General features: G+C 36.2%; 1 protein-coding gene across 4 annotated transcripts in view; it reads left to right on the top strand.

The window, feature by feature from the left end:
• BMPR1B (bone morphogenetic protein receptor, type IB) overlaps positions 1 to 20800 on the top strand; it is a 163432-nt gene that overhangs the window by 102326 nt on the left and 40306 nt on the right. For all 4 annotated transcript variants that reach the window (XM_011994205.1, XM_011994207.1, XM_011994204.1 and 1 more), the window contains exons 2-4: positions 4820 to 4979; positions 14864 to 14966; positions 15823 to 15925. In XM_011994205.1, coding sequence (XP_011849595.1) covers positions 4837 to 4979; positions 14864 to 14966; positions 15823 to 15925 — 349 coding nt within the window. In that variant the 5' untranslated portion in view covers positions 4820 to 4836. The remainder of the gene's footprint in view (positions 1 to 4819; positions 4980 to 14863; positions 14967 to 15822; positions 15926 to 20800) is intronic.

Genomic DNA, 20800 nt, shown 5'->3' on the forward strand with positions numbered 1-20800 from the left:
ACACACACACACACACACACACACACACACTACAGTAGGTTTGTTTTTACATAAAGAGATTTATTTATTTTTTTAAAAAACATCCTCCCAAGTTCTCCTTTCCCTGTCGCAACTACACCTGTGCCTCTTTTCATTGTTTTGGCATTTTCTTCTATATCTCTAAATAGATACTGTACTACTGCTTCTTTATTATTCAATTGTAGGCATTACCTTTGACTTTCCACTATCAAAGATGAGGATTTAGTTCTTTTTTCCCATTCCTGCTTCCACTACATATGTACATATTTCAGTCTCCCATCTGTAAATATTTGGTTTAAATATTTAGTTCCTTTGTCCCCTGTGCTCATTACAAATGTGTTTCCAAACTCCCAGTGTAAATTTAAAATACATAAGTCATCTTATTAATTTCCACATCTTAAGAGTTCTCTCTTCCAACATTTTTTGACCTGCCTTCAATGAGACCTGCTTGCTCCTGAAGTCCTCTGCAATGTCTCATCTTATTAGCCACATTTACCATTGTCTTGGAGGTAAGCTTCATCTTCTCTTGGGAAGGACCTACCATTAGCAGGTACCTATTCCATCTTTTTTCTTGTTTATACCTTGGATGGAATATCCAAGGTATTTTTCTTGTTTATACTTTGGATGGAATATCTCCTCCAATAACTTTCTGAGAAGGATACATAGGAGGTAAATTTTTGAGACTGAAAATATTAAAATGCTTTTTTTCCCCTACCTTCACTCTTAATTTGCCCAGGTATTTATTTCTGATATGGAAAAATTTTCCCTCAGACTTTTGAAGGCATTGTTCTATTTTATTCTAGTTTCTAGGTTTTCTGAACAAAGTTCAATGCCATACTTATTTTTTTATCTCTTTTCTCTTTTTCTCCCTCACTTTTTCTCTCTTTATAAAAAGCATTAGGGTGTCTCTTTGTCTCCAGTGTTACCGAATTTTACAGTGACATGGCATGGATCTGTTCTCAGGTGCTATATGGGTTCTTTCAAATTAGAAACTCATGAGTTTTCATTATGAAGGCCGTGCGTGATTATTTGATGATTTTCTTCCCTCTGTTTTCTCAAGTCTTTCTTTCTAGAACTAATATTATTCAGATGTTGAATCTGGATTCATGCTCTAAGTTACTTAACTTTTCCATCCTTGTATTTTGTGCTGTGTTGTAGGAGATTTCCTAATCTTTATCTTTCATTTCACCTGCTGGGATTTTCATTTATGCAATTATATTTTTGAAGTTCTTTACTTGTTATTCTCTTTTTAGAGCAATGTGTTCTTGTTTCATGATGTAATGTATTTTTGTAAGATGAGGGTATTAATAATAATTTTTAAAGTCTTTATTTTCTTTACTATAATCTACTTCTTCCAAGTAGTGTTTGTTTTATTCTCAGTCTTTGATGTTTGAGGTTTTTTCAAATATCTGTTTACCCTGAATTAGTGGCCCATGTGTATGAGAATGGATCACAGAAGAAGTGACTGGAAGCTCTGTTGTCACCAGTGGGCCTCACGTAGGATAACATTGCAGGGCTGTTTCACTGAGAAACTCACAGTATCACTATCTTTATGCTCTTTGTTCTTGACCTGGTCAAATTACCCAGTAAAGAAGGTGCATACCAGGCTGCATTGAGTTCTGGAAGCCATGTGGGGAGGTGAACTGGAGGAGGCAACATCCAGTGTGAATGTTCACTGAATGTTTGCAGTAAGATGGTACTCCTGCCCTCTTCTGTGCTTGTTGTCCTACAGTCCTTGGCTTCGATGGTAAAATGGAAAAATAAAGAAGGCATTTCAGTGATATGTATATTACTTTTACCCTTCTTGTCTCCTGCAGGGGTAGGAAAGAAATACTGCTAGCCTGTAGGGAATAAGAAAGGATATCTGAAGTTCTAATTACTGTACTTATAAATATATTTTCAGCCTCCTTCTGTTTTAATATCCCCTTCCCCCTTTTAGAATTACTTTTAGAAGTACTTTATGATACCATTTCTGGAGCTTTTGGGGGTTAAGCGATAAAGCTTTGCTTCTTAGCTTTTCCCCACATTTGGCTTAAGAATCAGCTTTTGTAGATTTGTTATCAATTCAATATATCAGAGTTTCCTCTCTAATTATTAACTCTGTTATTTCATTAGATTATTCATAATTCATACAAGATGTGCATCTGACTTTCTCAAACAGTTTCCTGTAAATTTTGTCCAAAAAAAAATGTTGACTGCAGTGGGCACCTGTGGCATATGAGAAGATTGTCTTACGCAGAATCCCACCCCGAGCCACAGCAATTTTGATTCTGTAGACAAGTGACTGCTTGTCTTTCTGCTTTTCAGGCTTTTATTGTTAGTGTCTTCTCCCTTGATTTCATAGTGTAGGTTCATTTTCTTAGCCCCTTTTTCTCTTATGAGAGTGGGATTTAATAACTAGAATACCCTGTAAGTAAAACAAAAAATTATGCTATAACATTCTTTCTTGTCAGTAAATAGATTTCTACATCAGCATTTTAATGGATATATAGGAATCCCATTTTACAAATATACCTAATCCTCTACTGTTGTAAATATGGGTTGTTATAAGCAATATTGCAAAGAACCTTCTTCTAGCCAAATTTTATACCGCTCTTTAAATAAATTCACAATGTGACAAAATCATGAATTTTCTCTTAAAATGTTTCTTAGAAAATAGCATCTTACTTCCAATCACATGAGGATGTTTTCTTTTCTACTTTAGACCATTTGGTGTCAGTGTTCCATTTAACAGCTTTTCCCACCAACTGGTAAGTTCTGTGTATGTTTAATTCATCCTAGTTACACAGGCTGTGCCTGGAAAATGGGAGGGCGCCCAATACCTATTTGCTAGTAGACATTTGCATCATAAATGAATTTTTATTGTGTTTTAAAGCATGAAAAATAAAGGGTCTGGTATGAAAGAAAGCAGGAAGTAATAAGTTTTAAATACTCTATTTTTATTACTTGGTCTGCTGAGGTGACTCAGGTCATATAGGCAGTAACATTGAGAACCAGATTTAAAAAGAAGGAGCTTACCACAAGAAGGTGAGATATAGGTACACCTACACACACTACTCTGGGGTACCAAGCGGTGCTACACTCTCATGTGGACAACCTTGGAACAAATGGCTTTCAAGATAAGGCAGTGACGTGAACTATTTAACTTCACTTTATTTGGAAATTTAACCTAAGGATGAGCACACTATTATATAGAAATAATAACATGTATTGGAAGTAATTGTGTGGTTGAAATACATATTTGCTTAATCTGGTGGGTTTTTCTAAGTGGAGTCTACAAGTAATTTTTTTCACAATTATATGAGATCTTGTTGAATAAGCACATTTCCTGGCTCGCCTGTGACCTGCAGAATCAAAATCGCTGTGGCTCGGGGTGGGATTCTGTATATGACAATCTTCTCATATGCCACAGGTGCCCACTGCAATCAACATTTTTTTTTTCTGAACAAAATTTACAGGAAACTGTTTGAGAAAGTTAGATGCACATCTTGTATAAATTTGAATAATTTAATGAAATATTAGAGTTAATCTTAGGAAATTCTGATATATTGACAACATATTTTATTGCTTTTTCAACTATTTTTTTCTGTAAGAATTTGAATAATTAGTTTAACATGCAGAAGGTCAGGAAAAATTATCACAGATTTAAAAAAATAAACTTCTAATTCTCTGATGGAACCATTACATGCAGACATTCATTTTTTGTTGAAAACTATAAAAAATGTGTGGCATATCTTGTACTTCTGACCTAGAATTTCAATTTTTTTTTAACCCAGAAATTTTAAAATATTTTTGTTGATCTTGGATTTCACTATAGATAAGCTAAATGTGTTATGAGAGAGATTTTAAATTGAAAATTGCTCACAGTGACAATTTATGCAGTTACATGGCATATATAAGAGCTCTTACTAAAATGCCTGAAACAAAATAGATATTAATGAATGCATGTCCTCTTCTATGTAACAAACATTCTAAGCTGTTGACGTGAGATTTGGTGTCTATAATTATCTCCATTTTAAGGATAAGAAAATGAGTCACAAGATTATTTATAAAGTTATCTAAGGACAGCTAACTTAGTAAATAGTAAAGCCTAATGTTGAACCCATAACTTCTCTTTCTGAGAGATCATGTCTACCAAGGTGCCTTCTATCAAAGATGGTGGAAACATCACTACAGTAATAGGCATTTTGCATTTCCCCATGCTGATGGGGAAGATGTATCTTTTGAAATATGTCTTGATGTTAACTAAGTTTTTATCTTCTTTCCCAATTTTACAGATTAAATATTTCTAATAATTTCTTTAAAAAGTACACAATATACCTAAAGTAGAGAAACTATGTGATATGGTAGAAAGACAGTTTTAAAGCTTAAACAATTTGAGTTTAAATGCTGTGGCTCCATAGTCTATTGGCTGTGTGCAGATCTCTTAAACTTTGAATCTCAATGTTCTCATCTGAAAAATGGGGATGATAGTATTTACCCGTAGAATTGCCAGATATAGTAGAGGTTGTCTATATAATGTCTCGTTGAGTTCCTTGCACTCAATTAAATATAGCTGTTAACAATTTAATACATAAAAGACCATCCTGAAAGGATATGGGTCTTTCTTTATTCTGTATGAGGCATATACTGGGGTAAAAGACATGATTTTAATCAAAATACCAAAATGTCTGCTTTTCTGTTTAAATCTTTAAGTATCTTGAATACTTCATTTTAGAATGTAATCTCATGTTTTCCTTTGAACAGAAGACTAGGGCAGCCTACCCCACAGATGCCTAACTCTTACTATTTCTTCTTTCAGCAAACTTCCTTGATAACATGCTTTTGCGAAGTGCAGGAAAATTAAACGTGGGCAGCAAGAAAGAGGATGGTGAGAGTACAGCCCCCACCCCCCGTCCAAAGATCTTGCGTTGTAAATGCCACCACCATTGTCCAGAAGACTCGGTCAACAATATTTGCAGGTTGGTGATATTAATAATTTAAAGCTAGCTTTAACAAAAAGTCACACTTTTTCAACTATGCAACTGTAGGCTAGTGTTTCAAAGAACACATTTTAGAGAACAGTGCCTAACACTGTCATAAACTCTTAGAGCTGTGCTTGTTTTAGAGAAATACTGAATTGTGTTTCATCCTGAAACAATGTTCTAAGATTCTTTTTCCTCCCTCCAGACAGCACATATACACATGAACACAGACCTCAGATCCCAGGCTCCTTGTAAAGGTGCAAATGCCAATGATTTTCTTTCAAAAGACCTGGTCGCCACAATTAGTTAAACATCAGGGGCCGTCATATGCATGTGATTTTGTCTGTTTGTTTGTTTCAACCATTCATCATGCTGATGTTGTTTGTATTTTAGAAAGAACACCTAAGCTGCTGGGAATATTCATAAACTGACTCTGGGAAGCAGTACAGTGGTAGAGCTCATGTGATTCCACCAGTTCTAAGAAAGGCATTTTCCAAATTCTAGAAAATACTCTTTAATCGGTGATCATGTTTTTATAGATACTTTATGACATTTGAAACGACTGTTTGGCCTTTCTCTTCCTTACATGCCTTTATGCAGCTCCATCCATTCCTCTGATCACTATAGCTACATTTACTCCTTACGATAAGGTCAACAGTGAACAAAGAGCTATAGCCCAACGAAGCCAATGTGTGCCAAGAGAGAAGTGGGTCAGCTATTCGGAAGAGCGTGGCCCTCAAGAGTTGAAATGTCAGAGAAGCAGAGTGTACCTTAAGCTTCAAGAGGGGATGTGGACTGAAATAGGAAGGTGGACTGCTAGGTTTAGAGCCCAGGTAGAATATTTGGGCAATCCTTTGAGGCTTCATTAGCCAGAAGGTACGCAAAGCTGGGTCGAATGCTTTTTTTTTCTTTCTGAGAGGTTTTTAAAAAAAGTTTTTAAGTTTCCCACGAAGCAAAATCTAATATAAATATAAGCTTACCAGGGTATTCCAAGAACCTAGTATATTTAGCACAAGAAACACATATTGACTAAGTAACACAGGGAGGAAACCTGGGTATATTCATAAATATATATCTCATTTAGTCAGCAAAACAACTTATTCTCACCGTTAGACAAATGAAATTTCAGATCGGAAGAGGTCTAGTAGTTTGACTCTTGTGCTACAAAGTTGTGACCACTGAATTTTATGCCAAGGTAAAATGATTCCAAAGCTCAGTTTTTTCCAGGGAAACACTGCCTCTTTATAGTAAATAGAAAAAGTATCAGGAAAGTTTAAAAATGTTTGAAAGAAAGAAAATTAGCAGGAGGAAACAAAGTAGTGTGGGGTATTTTACTATTGTGTCTAAGTCTGTGGTATTCAGAATACATCTGTGTGTGTCATTTGAGCTATTGTCCTGGTGATCAGGATTTTCCAGAATTAACCTGGTTTCAAATATTTTGTCCTATTTTCCTGATAAGCCATTTGGGTATCCTAAGTGGATTTGGTAGAAAGTATTCAGTCAGGGGTATCTGCAGTGGAAATTCTGTTGTGGGAAGAAGCTCGGCATGTTCAAAAGAAACTGTTTTTTTCTAGAGTACAGGGCGTAGGAGCAGGGAGTAGGAACAGTAGAGTACAGTGGTAGGAGCTGTGCCTGGAGACAGGAGGTATAGTGACTGTGACCTGGTGGGCGATATTGAGAATGTGATCTTATTCCTAAGGGTGTTGGGAAGCAAGTGAAGGGAGTTTTGCACAGGAGTGGCTGTGGGTAGACATGATCTGATTTGTTTCTTTGCTGCAGAATATTGGATATATTAGAAGGAGACAGAAGTGAATTCAAGAATAGTTAGGTCAGGGAAATTGAACAGTGGATTGGGTAAAATCAGTTTATGTGCAAGAAAATGATCTTGAGCTAGGGTGGTGCTGGTGTAGGAGTTAATGGGATCTGTTTGAGAAATATTTAGAAGGTAGAGTTGTGTGATTATGAATTAGATATCATCTAGGAGGACAACCAGAGAGCCTTTACAAGTTCCCGGATGTAGATTTAAATGCATGGGGTAGACTTTTAATGAAAAGAACCAAGTTCCAATCTGGACATGATACATTTGAGGTTTTTGATATATCTGAGTAGAGGTATCAGTATGCAGTTGGATATGGATCTGGGACTCAGAGAAGAGGTTGAGGAGAGAGGTCCAAGTGCACAGAGCATTAGTCACTGTTTGCTGTGAAACAGATAACCTCAAAACCACAATGGCTTATAATTAAAGACATTTATTTTTCATTCGGGGTTTATAAGGAGGCTGTATCTGTGCTGCACTCTGCTTGGATTGAGTGGGCTTCACTTCTTGCTGCTGTTTGAGTTTAGGCCTGCTGCACATTTCTTCATTTTTCTTATTTTAATTTTGGACCAGCAGCTACACAAGGCATATTGTTTCTCTCAGGAGTGTGAAGGAGTAATCTTTTAAAGTTTCTGCTCATATTGTGTCCTCTGACATTGAATTTTCCAAATCAAGTGACAAAATCAAGGTCACAGTCAAGGGGAAGCAATGTCCATGGTAAAGTATGAAGAATTGGGATTAATGATAGAACCATCTACTAGAGTATGACTTGGCCATGAGACATTTAATGCTTAGGTAAAGGGGATGTCTGCAAGATACTAAAGAATTCACAATAAAGCAGTGAGTCTGGTGTCACTGAAGCCAAGTTTACTTAAGAGAGGTAGTAAGGTCAGCTATGTTGGATCTGTTAGAGTAGGATAAGAACTGAAACATGGCAATCAGATTTATTGACACTGATAACTGCAGTTTAGAGATATTTAATGTAGTAGAGATGGAAGTCAGATCAAAATGGGTTATGTATTGTATGGTTGTCAACCTTTGATTTATGATAGCAAAGAAAAAGTAAACAAAAATACAACAGAAAGAAAAACAGCAATAGTAAAAATGGAACCCCTCAAAAGAACACAGATATATCATTGCAGTCAACATCAGTGGGTTAACCTTGTAGAAGTTAACAGAAAACTAAAATTTACTGAATTTTTTATGAATATTAGCTTGTTTACTTTTACCTTTCTTTATTCATTGTAACAATCTGATAAAGAATGTGGCAGTGTCTATGTTTGCTAGGTGAGAATTCCGAGGCTCTAAAAAGTTAAGTGATTTTCCATAGTCATGATAATATGATAGAAAAATTGTGGCCAGGACTCCAAAGTCCTGAATTCTTGGCCAGCAGCCAGTTCTGGCATTGGTTTTCAAAGAAGCAAACATACACTCTTGAGTAAAAGGCATATGTATTTTCCTAATGAAGTATTGATTCCAGTTGAATCTTCCTGTGAGCTAAGATCAGTCATATGTGAATCACAGGGGCTACATTTGTTTCTTTGTCCTAAGACCTATATAAATTCAGGACTTTCTACTTCCATTCCTGTAAGCACACTCTACTCTCTACCTCCAAATCGGTACTTCTCAAGCTATCTCTAGTGAAAGATAATTTTCCCTCCACAATAAATTGTATACTGATGATTTGCTACAGTATAATATAAAACAAATTCTTAGAAAAATTAATTTTTAAAATACTTGCAAAATATACGCTCCATTTTTATTGCCTATTATTTACCTTCAACAGACATAAATTTGTTCCTTTAGATTGCTATACAAGTTTTCATTTTTAAATTCACACCTTCACAGATCAGTAGCAAGCAGTTTGCTGACCTGCAGGGAAACACACCTTGAGTGATACTGCACTAAGTGTTACCCTTCCAGGTAAAACAGTGTAAAGGATAAGGTTGTATTTTCTAACGTGTACCTTAGAAAAGGGCTGGTCTAAATTTTCTGGCCTGAGGCCTTGTACCACCCAGATCTTAGTCAAACTGAGTGTTGTGGTAAGTTTCATCTTCATTATCACTTCCACCTAGCTGGAGAGAATAATCCAAAAGGAGGCAAGAATCAATTGTACTTACAAGAGAACCTGAAATTCCACGTGCTAATTTGGAGGACATGTGCAAGGTTTTAGAAGCTTGTAAACTTCTTTTCAGTACCATCAGTTACTCTACCAGCCTTCACCAAGGCCAAAATCATTCTTGGCTTGATCTCTGTCAGGTGCAGATACAGCTGCTTCCAAAATCCATGCCATTTACATTGATCATGACATTCACATTAAAGGATGTAGTACAAACACAGCATGACTGAATACAGAAATAGAGCCTTTTTCATATCTATATTTGAAAGTAAGGGGTAAAGCCATTGTCCTGTCTCCCTCGAGATAGCGTCTGTTTTCTAAATATCTTTCCATGTGTCACTTTGCGTTGTAATCCATTCAGTTCCGTTTTCAGATTCTTCTCCTAGGATGACAGACCATCACTGCATACCTTGAGTGCTGTAGTTTCCTTGAGTAACTCTTCTTATGTGGCTTTCAACATGCCAATGTTCTGTTTCATTTTCCTGTCCTAGCAAGTGTTATCTCAGCCTTGTTTATGTATTTTTTCTCTATATAATCAAATCTGGCTTTGCATATCATTCCTTGTTTTACTTGATGTGGTCTGTAATCACATATTTGTCTCTATCTCACAACCTCTCTCAAGTCCCTCCACTTCCTCACGAATGTTAAGCATTTAAAAAAATTACTTTTGACTGTTTTCTTCAAAGACAATCTTTAATACTTCTTTACTTATCTTACTGGTTTCTTACCAAGAATTCTCCTGGCTGGGGAGTTTTCAGGGTTTACAGATATAATAAATCAAATGGAATGTTTGTGCAAAGGATGTGCAAATGACACCAGACTGCTTAAATGAGGAATTAGATAAGCCTCCAACTCTATATCCTGAAGAGTCTCAGGGGGAAGAAAGAAAAGCATAGGGGCTCTGAGCCTTTTAACAAAGCTTGTGTTAACACAGGTTTTAAACCTCTTGCTGAGTGTGGTGGTGTGTTTTCAAACAGGTGCTCCTGACCTAAGGTCTCAGAGGATTTAAGTGTGCATTGTTCCAGTTTGTTTGCACATTTTACCTTGCATTCTGAATGTCATTATAAACCATCCAGGGTTTTATTTTTTCCACTGTTGCCCAGGCCATGTAAATATTGATCTATATAATTATTTTTTTTCCGGTAGAAGATGTTGATTTCAAACCATTGCACCTAAGAGAATGGTGGGTTCTTCATGAGAACTTCTAATTCAGTTGTTAGAGGCTGAAATTTAAATTCACCTGTGGAGGCTTTTATAGGAAGAACTCTCCTTTTGTGCCTTTTGTGAGTCATCAGTGAGAATGTTAGATGGTCCCAGTTTGTTGTTGGAGTTAATATAAAGTGATCGTGCAGGGCACTTTAAAATTATACAGAGAGAACTATTGAAGATTTTTGAGCAGAGACAAAAAATGTGAGATTTATCAGGCCTGCTGTATGGAATGGGTTGGAGTCAGGAGAGGAGAGAGGAAGTTCTGCAGGAAGGCCCTCAGAGCCATCGAGGTGAGATGTGGTGAGGGTCTGCATTGGGTGAAATTATACTAATGCTGGTTGAATGTAAAAACTGAGACAATTTCAGCAAATCATGCACCTCATAGAAAAAAATAAACAAAATGCTAAATCATTTGGTAAGGGTATCAGGGAAGGATATCTGATAGTTACATGATCTTGAGGATAAAACAAAAGGGGCATCTCTCACATTGGTACTTTGTCATTAATGTTGTAACTTCACCTTCTGCCCATACTGTGACCCCTCAGAAGGAAAGCCAGGGAAGGGAAAAGTAGACCCACATGTATTTCATGCTGTATTCCCTCCACCGCTATGGGAATCCATCATCTAAGATAATAGGGGAAAAAAAGTAGGATTGTATTACTTTGATAATTACCACTACTCAGCATTCTTCTTCGGTTACTTCATAATCGGTAGAAACACTTAGGTAGCTTATGATGTCTCCCTGTTCCTGGAAGTTGAATGACTTTTCTCTTTTCCAGGATTGGTGGCCTTCATAGACTATGAGTTCCTCAGAATGCACCCTTGCATACTCAGCACCCAACTCTGCTCGAGTCATAGTATGCTTGATAAGTGTAAAACGTACCACTGTTAACAAAGCTGTGAGCAGCTTTCAGCTATTTTAGTTAATGGACTAAAAAGCTGCACCATTTAAATGGTAATTCTAAAAGTCATGTGTATCTTTGCATTTACCTGTGACAAAAACTGAAAACTGACTTTATTCCCTTGAGTGTGAAATAGATATTTTAGAAGACAAGGTGTTCTTAAGAACTTGTTTACGGATGACCTAAAATCAGTTAACCTTTAAAAATCAATTCTGACTAAAATGTAAAAGAAATTCAAAAGAAATGTAAGAGTTGTTGTAGAAAAACTGTTAATCTTTCCAGCCAGATGCAACTGAGCAGATACCCATCATATAAATATAATGCTTTCAAATTTCCTATCACTTGATTGAACAGAGCAAATAAACTCTTTTTAACTAATACTTTAAAAAATTGTTTTACAGTTAAATGAATCTTTATAAAGATCTAAACTGTTAGAGGAAAAGTTATACAAGAGTCTCTTCTCAACTGTGGTGGCTATATGAACAACACTGGGGTTTACAGTAAAGAAACATAAGATCTTAGTGGAAGAATAGAATTAAAGAGACCAAAGTTTGGGTAACCCTTGTAAACACTGTACTCCTGTTAAATAAAGATGCGGTCAATGCAGTTTTAGACATCTTATAAAATTGGTTTCTAACCATTCTACAACAACTAATGAATGAGTTGGGTTCCAGAAGACTGTGTTATAAATCTATTTTAACCATAATAAATGAAATAAATTCTTGACCATAATAAATGCATCTATTCTCTGAATGCATATCTACCTAAAAAGAGTATTGCTTGGTCCCTTGAAGCTTTAAAACAGGTAGACACCTTTCTTGCAAGTGTATGTTCACCTGGGCACACTGAAAATATCTTGAGGCAGTTAAATGTCTGATGATTTTTCTAGATGTTCCTTGTAGACTGTCCTTTACTTTTGGAATATTTGGAAAACTTAAGGAGCCTGGAACCTGTATAATCATCCAAGAATTGGAACAAAATTGTTTGTTTTCTTTTTCTTTCCTTATCATATTATTTTTCTTCTTTCCCTGAATCCTCTTCAAGAAAAACAAGGCTTGTATTATAACTGCTTTGACTTCATGCAGTCTTTAAATTCTCCCGTGCGTTGCTTTTTCATGAGTTAACATTATGTCAAGAGGCAATTAGCACTGATGACTGAATAGCTTGTGCGCTCAACTACTGTTTCATTTTGCTATCACTTTTCTTTGTCTATAACACAGGGACAGCATTTTTGAAATGTTACATCAATTGTCGTTTTATTTCATTCATAATCATTACTAAAGTTCCATGATTCATCCTATGTTCATGTATATATCTCACTTACTTTCAATTTTGTTTAAAATTATTTCCACTTTTATTTCCTTTGTGATTCTTCATCTTACCTTTTTATCACTTTCAATACTCTGGGAATGAGGGTAACAATCTATATACAAAACTAAGCTTGAACATGGCAACCAGGCAGCAGAATGTTCACATAGGCCAATGGTAGGAGTTAATTGTGACAGCCTGTAGCCATCTCTTAGAGTGGGCAAAATTGATTAGCTTTGACTGGGGAACATAGCTTTGTTTCCATTTGTACTTGCTTTAGGGTTGAAAGTTTTCAAGTAATTCTTGAACTTCTGTAATTGTAATGCTAGTTTCCGGTTGATGTTCCTTGCTGGAGAGCAATGGCAGTGGGAAGCATAGAAATTAATTTGCTTTGTGGCAGCTAATATGCCATTGAAATGCTGTCTCACCTCCTTTCTTGTCTTCCAACTAAATATTTGATTCCTTTGTGAATTTATGGCTTATGGGACATGGACTATTTTCTCAGGGTCTCCCTCCCTTTCCCCTCTTTATATGTTTAGCTCCTCTCTCTTTGTAGACAAGGAGTATTTTTAAAGCTTGAATTTACTCTCTCTGATGTTTCTTTATATTTCCTAGGACATTGTAGCAGTAACTTGACAATAGCTTTACCAGCTTTTTCTTTGCTTTTTTTTTTGATTCTTAAAAGTTGTCTAAAAGTACATTTCTATTTACTCGTATTTTGAGTAAGAAGAACCCATGATAAGGAGAAATTAGTCTTTAGATTTAATTTAGGATACTTCTCTAGCCCCTATACCTTCGTGATATCATAAAATTAGAATGACTATGATTTCTGATAATTTTTGAATTTTGATTTTGATGAGAAATATAAGTTATACATGTAGTCTAAATATGACGGAAAAGAATAAAAAAGTCACAGGTGTTACTTGTTCATATTTTTAAAGTAAATTTCTAAGGAACAGATATTTTAATTATTTCATTCGGTGTTTACATGTTTTACGTTTTTATAGCAATTTCAGTAAACTGGTTAAAAAGGCCCAAAGAGTTCAAGGCATGGGCCGTTCAGAGACAATCTTTCTTCCAGCAATATTCATGCTTTTTGACCTTGGTCTAACAGAAGGATTTATCATTGGTCCTTTTTAGCCATTCATTATTAGTATGTTTGAATTTTATTGTGCTGGCTCTTATTAAGTGAAGTATTTTGGATCACTTGAGGCTTATAAAACAAGTAAACAATTCTGAGGGTGTTGATAATAACTGAAGGGCTAACATATAGCAGCATGCTGCTACCACTAAGACAGAATAGACAAACCCACAAATCATGGCTAATACCATTCTCAGAGCTTTATTCCCATGACCTTTCAAGATTACATTGCCATATCTGTCTTGGACACTGAGCATGCATATGTATGAGAAAAGGATGGAAATATAGTTTAGCACTTTATTTCTTAAAACATTCAGTGCTGGCATATGAGTTATATTGAGAGTCTTCACAAACTTGTGAAGATATTAATGTCTGTTTACAAACAGTTTTATATGTAACAGATTTGTTTTTTATTTTAGTCCTAAAGGGCATAGCAGAAAACACATGGTGAAGTGAGAGGCCCTTGATTCAAGGCCCAGTTCTGTAACTGTTGGTTCTGTGACCTTGTACACGTTTGCTACCCTTTTATAATTTTAATTTCCTCAATGTAAAATGGGCATAATAATACTTTCTTTTTCTTATTGTTGAGAGGATTAAATGATGTAGAATAAGTGAAAACTATTTTTAATCTGGAAAACCATACAGAATTTAAAATTTTCTTTCCACTATCTTATCAAGATCCCTTCTTTCTGTTGCCCATCTTTCCTCCACCCCCAAATGAAGCCCATACATCTTACAACAAAGCTTAATTTCTTCATATGACAGGGTATCCCAGAAGCAGAGGTACTAAATGTAAGAATCTCAGTTATGCTATGCTGATCCTAACTCCTACCTGTCTTTAGTTTTTGTGCTTTAATAAGAAATAAGTGTATTTCACTGTCTCAGAACAAGTAGAACAGGATAAACAGTCACCTGCCTGGATTGACACCCTTGAACTCCTTGTCACTAACTGTAAGACCTTTGAAAGTTACTCAAGCCCTCTGAGCCTCAGTGTCCTCATATAGAAAGCAACAGTAGTGCTACCTTCCTCACAGAGTTTGTCTGGATTTGTCTGGAAAAGTAATATCTGTGGAGGGCCAAAATAAGTGTTCAGTAATTGGTATCTATGGTTGTTCATGGTAATTAATGATGTATGTTATACGGAAATGTTAGATCCTTCTTTCTCACAAGTTTCTGGACAGAGGAGATGTTACAAAATATTTTTATCTTTATTAAATCCATTTTCATAAAAGGAAGCTTTTGGATTGTCTTAACAGATCATTGACGTTCTCCTTGTTGGAATAAAACAAATGATACACATCACTTATTTCCTTTTTCCCTAGATATACGCACACACCGACTCTCACACACACATTCTGTTTCTCACTTTGCCTGTTTGATCTTCAGCACAGACGGATATTGTTTCACGATGATAGAAGAAGATGACTCTGGGATGCCTGTCGTCACTTCTGGATGCCTAGGACTAGAAGGCTCAGATTTTCAGTGTCGGGTAAGGAAGATAACTTGATTCTGTAACCTTTCATTGGCTAGATTTCCAACAAGTTTCAAGCAAGATAAAACCATTCTTTTTCTTGGCCAGCCCATTTTCAGTATAGTCACGTGCTGCACAAAAACATCAGCAACAGGTGGTATGTATGATGACAGTGGATGGTGGTCCCATAATATGACAGCACCATATTTTGACTCTACCTTTTCTATGTTTAGATACACAGATGGATACTATTGTGCCTTAATTGCCTACAGTATTAAGTTCAGTGACATGCTGTATGGATTTTTACCCTAGGAACAATAGGCTTCATCTTATAGCCTATGTGTGTAGTTGGCTGTACCATCTGGGTTTGTGCAAGTGTACTCTGTAATCTTCTCACTATGACAAAATCACCTCATAACACATTTCTCACAACGTACCCCTGTCTTTAAGTGACACGTGATTGTAATTTAGAAAACTGAAATTTTCCATTGGACCAATTATTCCTTCGTTTTGAAATCAAATATTATTTTTATTTTTGCTGTTAACTACTTTCTTAGTGTCCCATTAGAGTATCTTCTTCAAAATCCAATTTAGCTTGTTGCATTAATCCAAACCTTCTTCCTCAGTTTATACAATGCACACTAGTTATTAGAAATGTAGTAGTAATTTTGTTGAAATGCAGAAGTTGCAGTAAGATAATACATGGTAACTTGAACTAAATTAGCTTATAGAAGAGAACATATTTAAGGTGTTTGAGTGAAATTATTAGAATTTTAAATTAGTTCTCTTAATAGTGACAATTTTTAAAGTTTTAGATGATGTGACTTTGAAATTCAGAAGAAACTCACTAATAGCTGTTTGGGTTCAATTATAGGACACTCCCATTCCTCATCAAAGAAGATCAATTGAATGCTGCACAGAAAGGAACGAGTGTAATAAAGACCTGCACCCTACACTGCCGCCACTGAAAAACAGAGGTAAGCGAGGAAGGCTTCCAGGCTGGAAAATCATTAGGTATCATGAAAATAAAAACTAAAAACTAGAATCATTCTCTCTCAATCTACCTGTACCACTTGCCACTGCTGGAGCAGAGCACTGAGACCAGATGACATGGAACCATCATTCAAAGACATGTGAAAGTAGTTTGTGGGAAAAAGTCATATGTGACTTCACTTTTATGACTTTTATTTTTTCCCACTTCTGTTCAGAAAATTGCTATTCCTAGAGTTTATAGTGTATTTCAGGGTGGAGGTGGGAGATAGCACTCTGCTTCTCCCTGAAAGTTATTCAGAAGTTGTAGTTCACCCAAAAACTACCATTTGACTATATTTATTTTAAAAGTAAAGACTTACAAAGGACTAAATTAAACATTATTTGCTATATGGCATTTCCTTTTGTTTATGCTAGAGTAACACCTTTTAGTCAAATCATATCAATATATTGATAAAATGGGGAAAGTGTCCAAAAGTTTTCATTTCAAAACTTACCCATTTAAGTGTTGTTACTTTAAAATGACAAATATTGCATCCCAAGAGACCTTTTGTTTGCAACATCTCTCATTTTCCCTTTCTCCTCCTCCTTGCTTTCACCACACACAGACACACAGACACACACACACACACAGATTTTTGTTGTTGTTGCAGAGTTTTAAGTCCTAAATATTATCTAAGTGATTTAAAGTGATTTTTCATGATTGATTTTATTTCTTGAGAACAGAAAAATCTTTCCAACATAATATAATAGAATTTCATGACTTTATTTTGCTCTTTCTATTTTGTTTTTGTTTTGTTTTGAGACAGGGTCTTGCTCTGTCACCGAGGCTGGAGTGCAGTTGTGTGATCACAGTTCATTGCAGCCTCTACCTCCTGGTCTTAGGCAGTCCTCCCACCTCAGCCTCCCCAGTAGCTGGGAAAACAGGTGCACACCACTACACCCAGCTAGAATTTTGTGACTTTGATAACATTTTTTAACATTTGTTCCTGTTCTAGCCTAGAAAGCTATACAAGATTGATTAATAATAATTCACATCAAAGCCTCACCGGCATTTTTTTAATTGTGGCAGGCAACATCCTAGGTATTAGGAATACAGAAATTAATGAAGAAAATTATTCCTCCCAAGAAGTGTACATTGGAATATAAGAGAGAACCATGTCAGTAACTATATTTGTTCAGGAATAACTCAGTAGTAGAGTTAGATTATGAAGTGTATTAAGGACATAATAGAGTGAGTGACTGGCTCTGCCTGGAGGAGGAGGTTGTCAGAATAGCTTCTTAGAAGTGATACTTGAACAAGACTTTAAGGATGAACAGGAGTGTGCTAAGTGGATAAGGCAGGATAGGCTAAGTATATAAAAAGTTTAAAATTTAAATGGCTAGCATTAGCCAAACATTCTGCTAAAAATTACGTTAATTAATCATTTTTAACCTCACAGCAGCCCTGTGAAGTACATAGAATTGTTCTTCCAACTTTAAAGATAAGGAAAATGCAGCACGGGAAGATTTATTAACTTCAAGTTTGCATAGCTTATGAGTAGCAGTGACTCTAAACAGATGCAGTAGTAAGTGCAGAGGTCTGGTTTGTAATATTTGAGAACCGTTTACTAACTACAGGAGTATGAAACAGTATGACTGGTTGGAGAAAATCTCATAATTAAGAGATGAGGACTGGGCACAGTGACTCACACCCGTAATCTCAGCACTTTGGAAGACCAAGGTGGGAGGATTGCTTGAACCTAGAAGTTCAAGACCACCCTGGGCAACATAGCAAGGCTCCATCTCTACAAAAAACATTTTTTAATGATCTGGGTGTGGTGGTGTACACCTGTAGTTGCAGCTACTAGGGAGGCTAAGGTGGGAGGATCACTTGAGCCTGCAAATTTGAGGTTACATTGAGCTACAGTCATGCCAGTGCACTGCAGCCTGGGTGACAGAAGGAGACACTCTCTCTAAAAAATTTTTTTTAAATAAGTAAGAAAAGAGAGATGGGGCCAGATTTCAGTTCAGTTAGGAGTATGAAGGTGAGGGAGCATTATCTGAGGAGGATGTAGGAATTTAGAAAAATAGTGGAATAAAACTCCAAAGGACAGAGTGAAAAGGCTTAGAAAAGAAGGGTAGGAACAATGAGAAGAAAAGTTCTTAGTCCAGGGCAGTGTGGAGATGAGTGGTTGGTGGACTCTACTGAGCATTGTGTAAGGTGGCTGGCTTTGGTGGAGTTTAGTAGCATTAGAATGTACTGCTTTGAGCTCTGAGGGTCTCAGGTGGTACCTAGGCAAGGTCTTTCCAGATTCCACTGCTTTGCCAGTGCCTAGGCAAGGTCTCTGCATAGTCTACTCAGGTAGTGCCTAGTTCCAAAGTCTCAGCAGATTCTTACCTTTTTGGCTCAGCTATTCTGGGGTCAAGTAAATGTCCCAGCAGATTGTAGTCTGAGAACACTGATGTTTTTACATAGCTATACCACAGAGCTGCTGCTTTTTTGTTTGTTTGTTTTTTTTTTTGGCCTCTACCATATACACATGTACAATTTTTTATTGAAATTGTACTGGATATTTTACTTTCTAGCTGTATGATTTTTTTCTTCTATTTCTTATTGCAATTGTGAACCATCTTCTAGTCTTATAAAAACAGTCCTGGCATTTTAAGCAGTTACAAACTAATTATCGGAGAGGTGACAGTAGTGACAGAATGCAGTTTTGTTATGAAACCACTGGTGATTCTTAACTTGCCTCTCAGAGTGAACCAGACTTCCCCCAGGAGCTCTCAGTTCTACTTCCCAGAGCAGTTGGAGTGACGGCGCAGGTAGAAATCTGCTTTCCTGTAGAGAGCTGAGAGCTGTGGGCCCTGCTCTTTTCCTGATAGGTATCTGGAACTGTTCACTTTCTGAGACTCTGGCTGTGACTTGAATGTTTACATTGTTAGTGCTCTGAGCACAGGTAATGGCAGATTAAAACATGACCAGCTTGACCAGCAGAAACAAAAGGTTTATTGATAAGGATCACCTATTCATGAGAGAAGACAAGGGGGCTGCCGGGGATAGGGTTATGGGGCAAATAAAAGGAAAATGGGAAGGTAATGCTAGCCTTAAATAAAGTGCTTGATGGTAAGGAAAGAATCCCTTGATCCTTCTGGTCTCATTGCTCTCATAAATCAGAAATATAATAAGATAAATAATAAACAGTGTTCTTGCAGCTCAGGGTATATCCTGTATCTTGCATTTACATGGAAAGTAAAAGGCAGGGAAACTTGGAGTTTTAGTAAAATTACATCATTGGAATGGAAAAGTATTCTGTGTTCATATACTGATAATATAGTGACATTGTAATTATGTGGATAGTTCTAGTTTTAATTGAGTATCTAGCATTCTCCTAAAATCTAAAATTTTTGCAAAATCTTTTGTTATCTTTAAAATGGGAAATGCATTTAAGCTAAGTTTCCATTGGCAGTCTTAACATATTTGTGTGTTACAGTGTTTGGATGCCTCTATCTGTATAAAAATATTGTGAATTGTGCTTTCACTGGCTGAGGTATTGTGACACCTTGAATTTATTTTTAACTCTTTATATAAGCTAAGAGAGGGAGGAATGGAGGAAAAAATCTACTAAGGCAATTTATTATGTTAAATTTTAGCCTGCATAACATTAAGAGCTTACAGATTATTTTCAGGATTTACTAACCAGCATGTTTAGACAATGAATGCTCAAATTATATATAATTCCTGTTTGTGTTGAGCCCCGAATGACTTTTTACACATGCTATAATATGTCAAGTTCCTAAGCTCTCTTTTCCTAGATTATTGGTAACATTTCTTAATTTATTAATATAATAACTGCTTGTTTAGTGGCCTCTCATTTAGTGTTTTCAGATGCAGATTACTTTCATTAGTATTTTGCAACTATTACAAATCATAAATAGCTATTAAACATGTATATTTTAGACTGATGAGTAAATCATAACACTCACCATCATGAGGTTTGGATAAGAAATTTGTAGTGGATTTTAGTTTGTAATAGATAATCCAAAGTTTTTCTGAAATATTTCAAAGATGTTTTTCTTTTTTTAAATTTCAGATTTTATTTTTCCATACAGGGAGTACATGTGAATACTGTTACATGTGTTTATTGGACCCAGGTAGTTTTTCAGCCCATCTCCCCTCACCCCCGTTAACCCACAGTGTCTGTTCTTGCCATGTTTATGTCCATGTGTGCTCAGTGTTTAGCTCCCACTTATAAGTGAGAACATACAGTATTTAGTTTTCCGTTCCTTCATTAATTCACTTAGGACTATGGCCTCCAGCTCCATCCATGTTGCTGCAAAGAATATCATTTTATTCTTTTTTATGGCTGCGTAGTATTCCATGATGTATATGTACCACATTTTCTTTATCCAACACACCATTGATGAGCAACTAGGTTGATTCTATGCCTTTGCTATTGTGAATAGTGTGGCAATGAACATAAAAATGCATGTGTCTTTTTGGCATATTCCTTTGGATATGTATACAGCATCACTCCTATTCAACATAGCACTGGAAATCCTAGTAAGAGCAGTCAGACCAGAGAAAGAAATAAAAGGCATCCTTAGGAAAAGAAGAAGTTAAAGCATCTTCACTGATGGTATGATTCTATACTTAGAAAAACCTAAAGACTCCATCTAGACTGCTAGAACTGATAAATGAGCTCAGCAAGGTTTAAGGATACAAAATGAATATACAAAAAATCAGTCACTTGCCTGCCTGCCTGCCTTCTTTCCTTCCTTCCTTCCTTCCTTCCTTCCTTCCTTCCTTTCTCTTTCTTTTTCTCTTTCTTTTTCTTTCTCCTTCCTTCCTTCCTTCCTTCCTTCCTTCCTTCCTTCCTTCC

The sequence above is a fragment of the Mandrillus leucophaeus genome, unplaced genomic scaffold (assembly GCF_000951045.1).
Source record: "Mandrillus leucophaeus isolate KB7577 unplaced genomic scaffold, Mleu.le_1.0 Scaffold447, whole genome shotgun sequence".
NCBI classification, from domain to species: Eukaryota; Metazoa; Chordata; class Mammalia; order Primates; family Cercopithecidae; genus Mandrillus; species Mandrillus leucophaeus.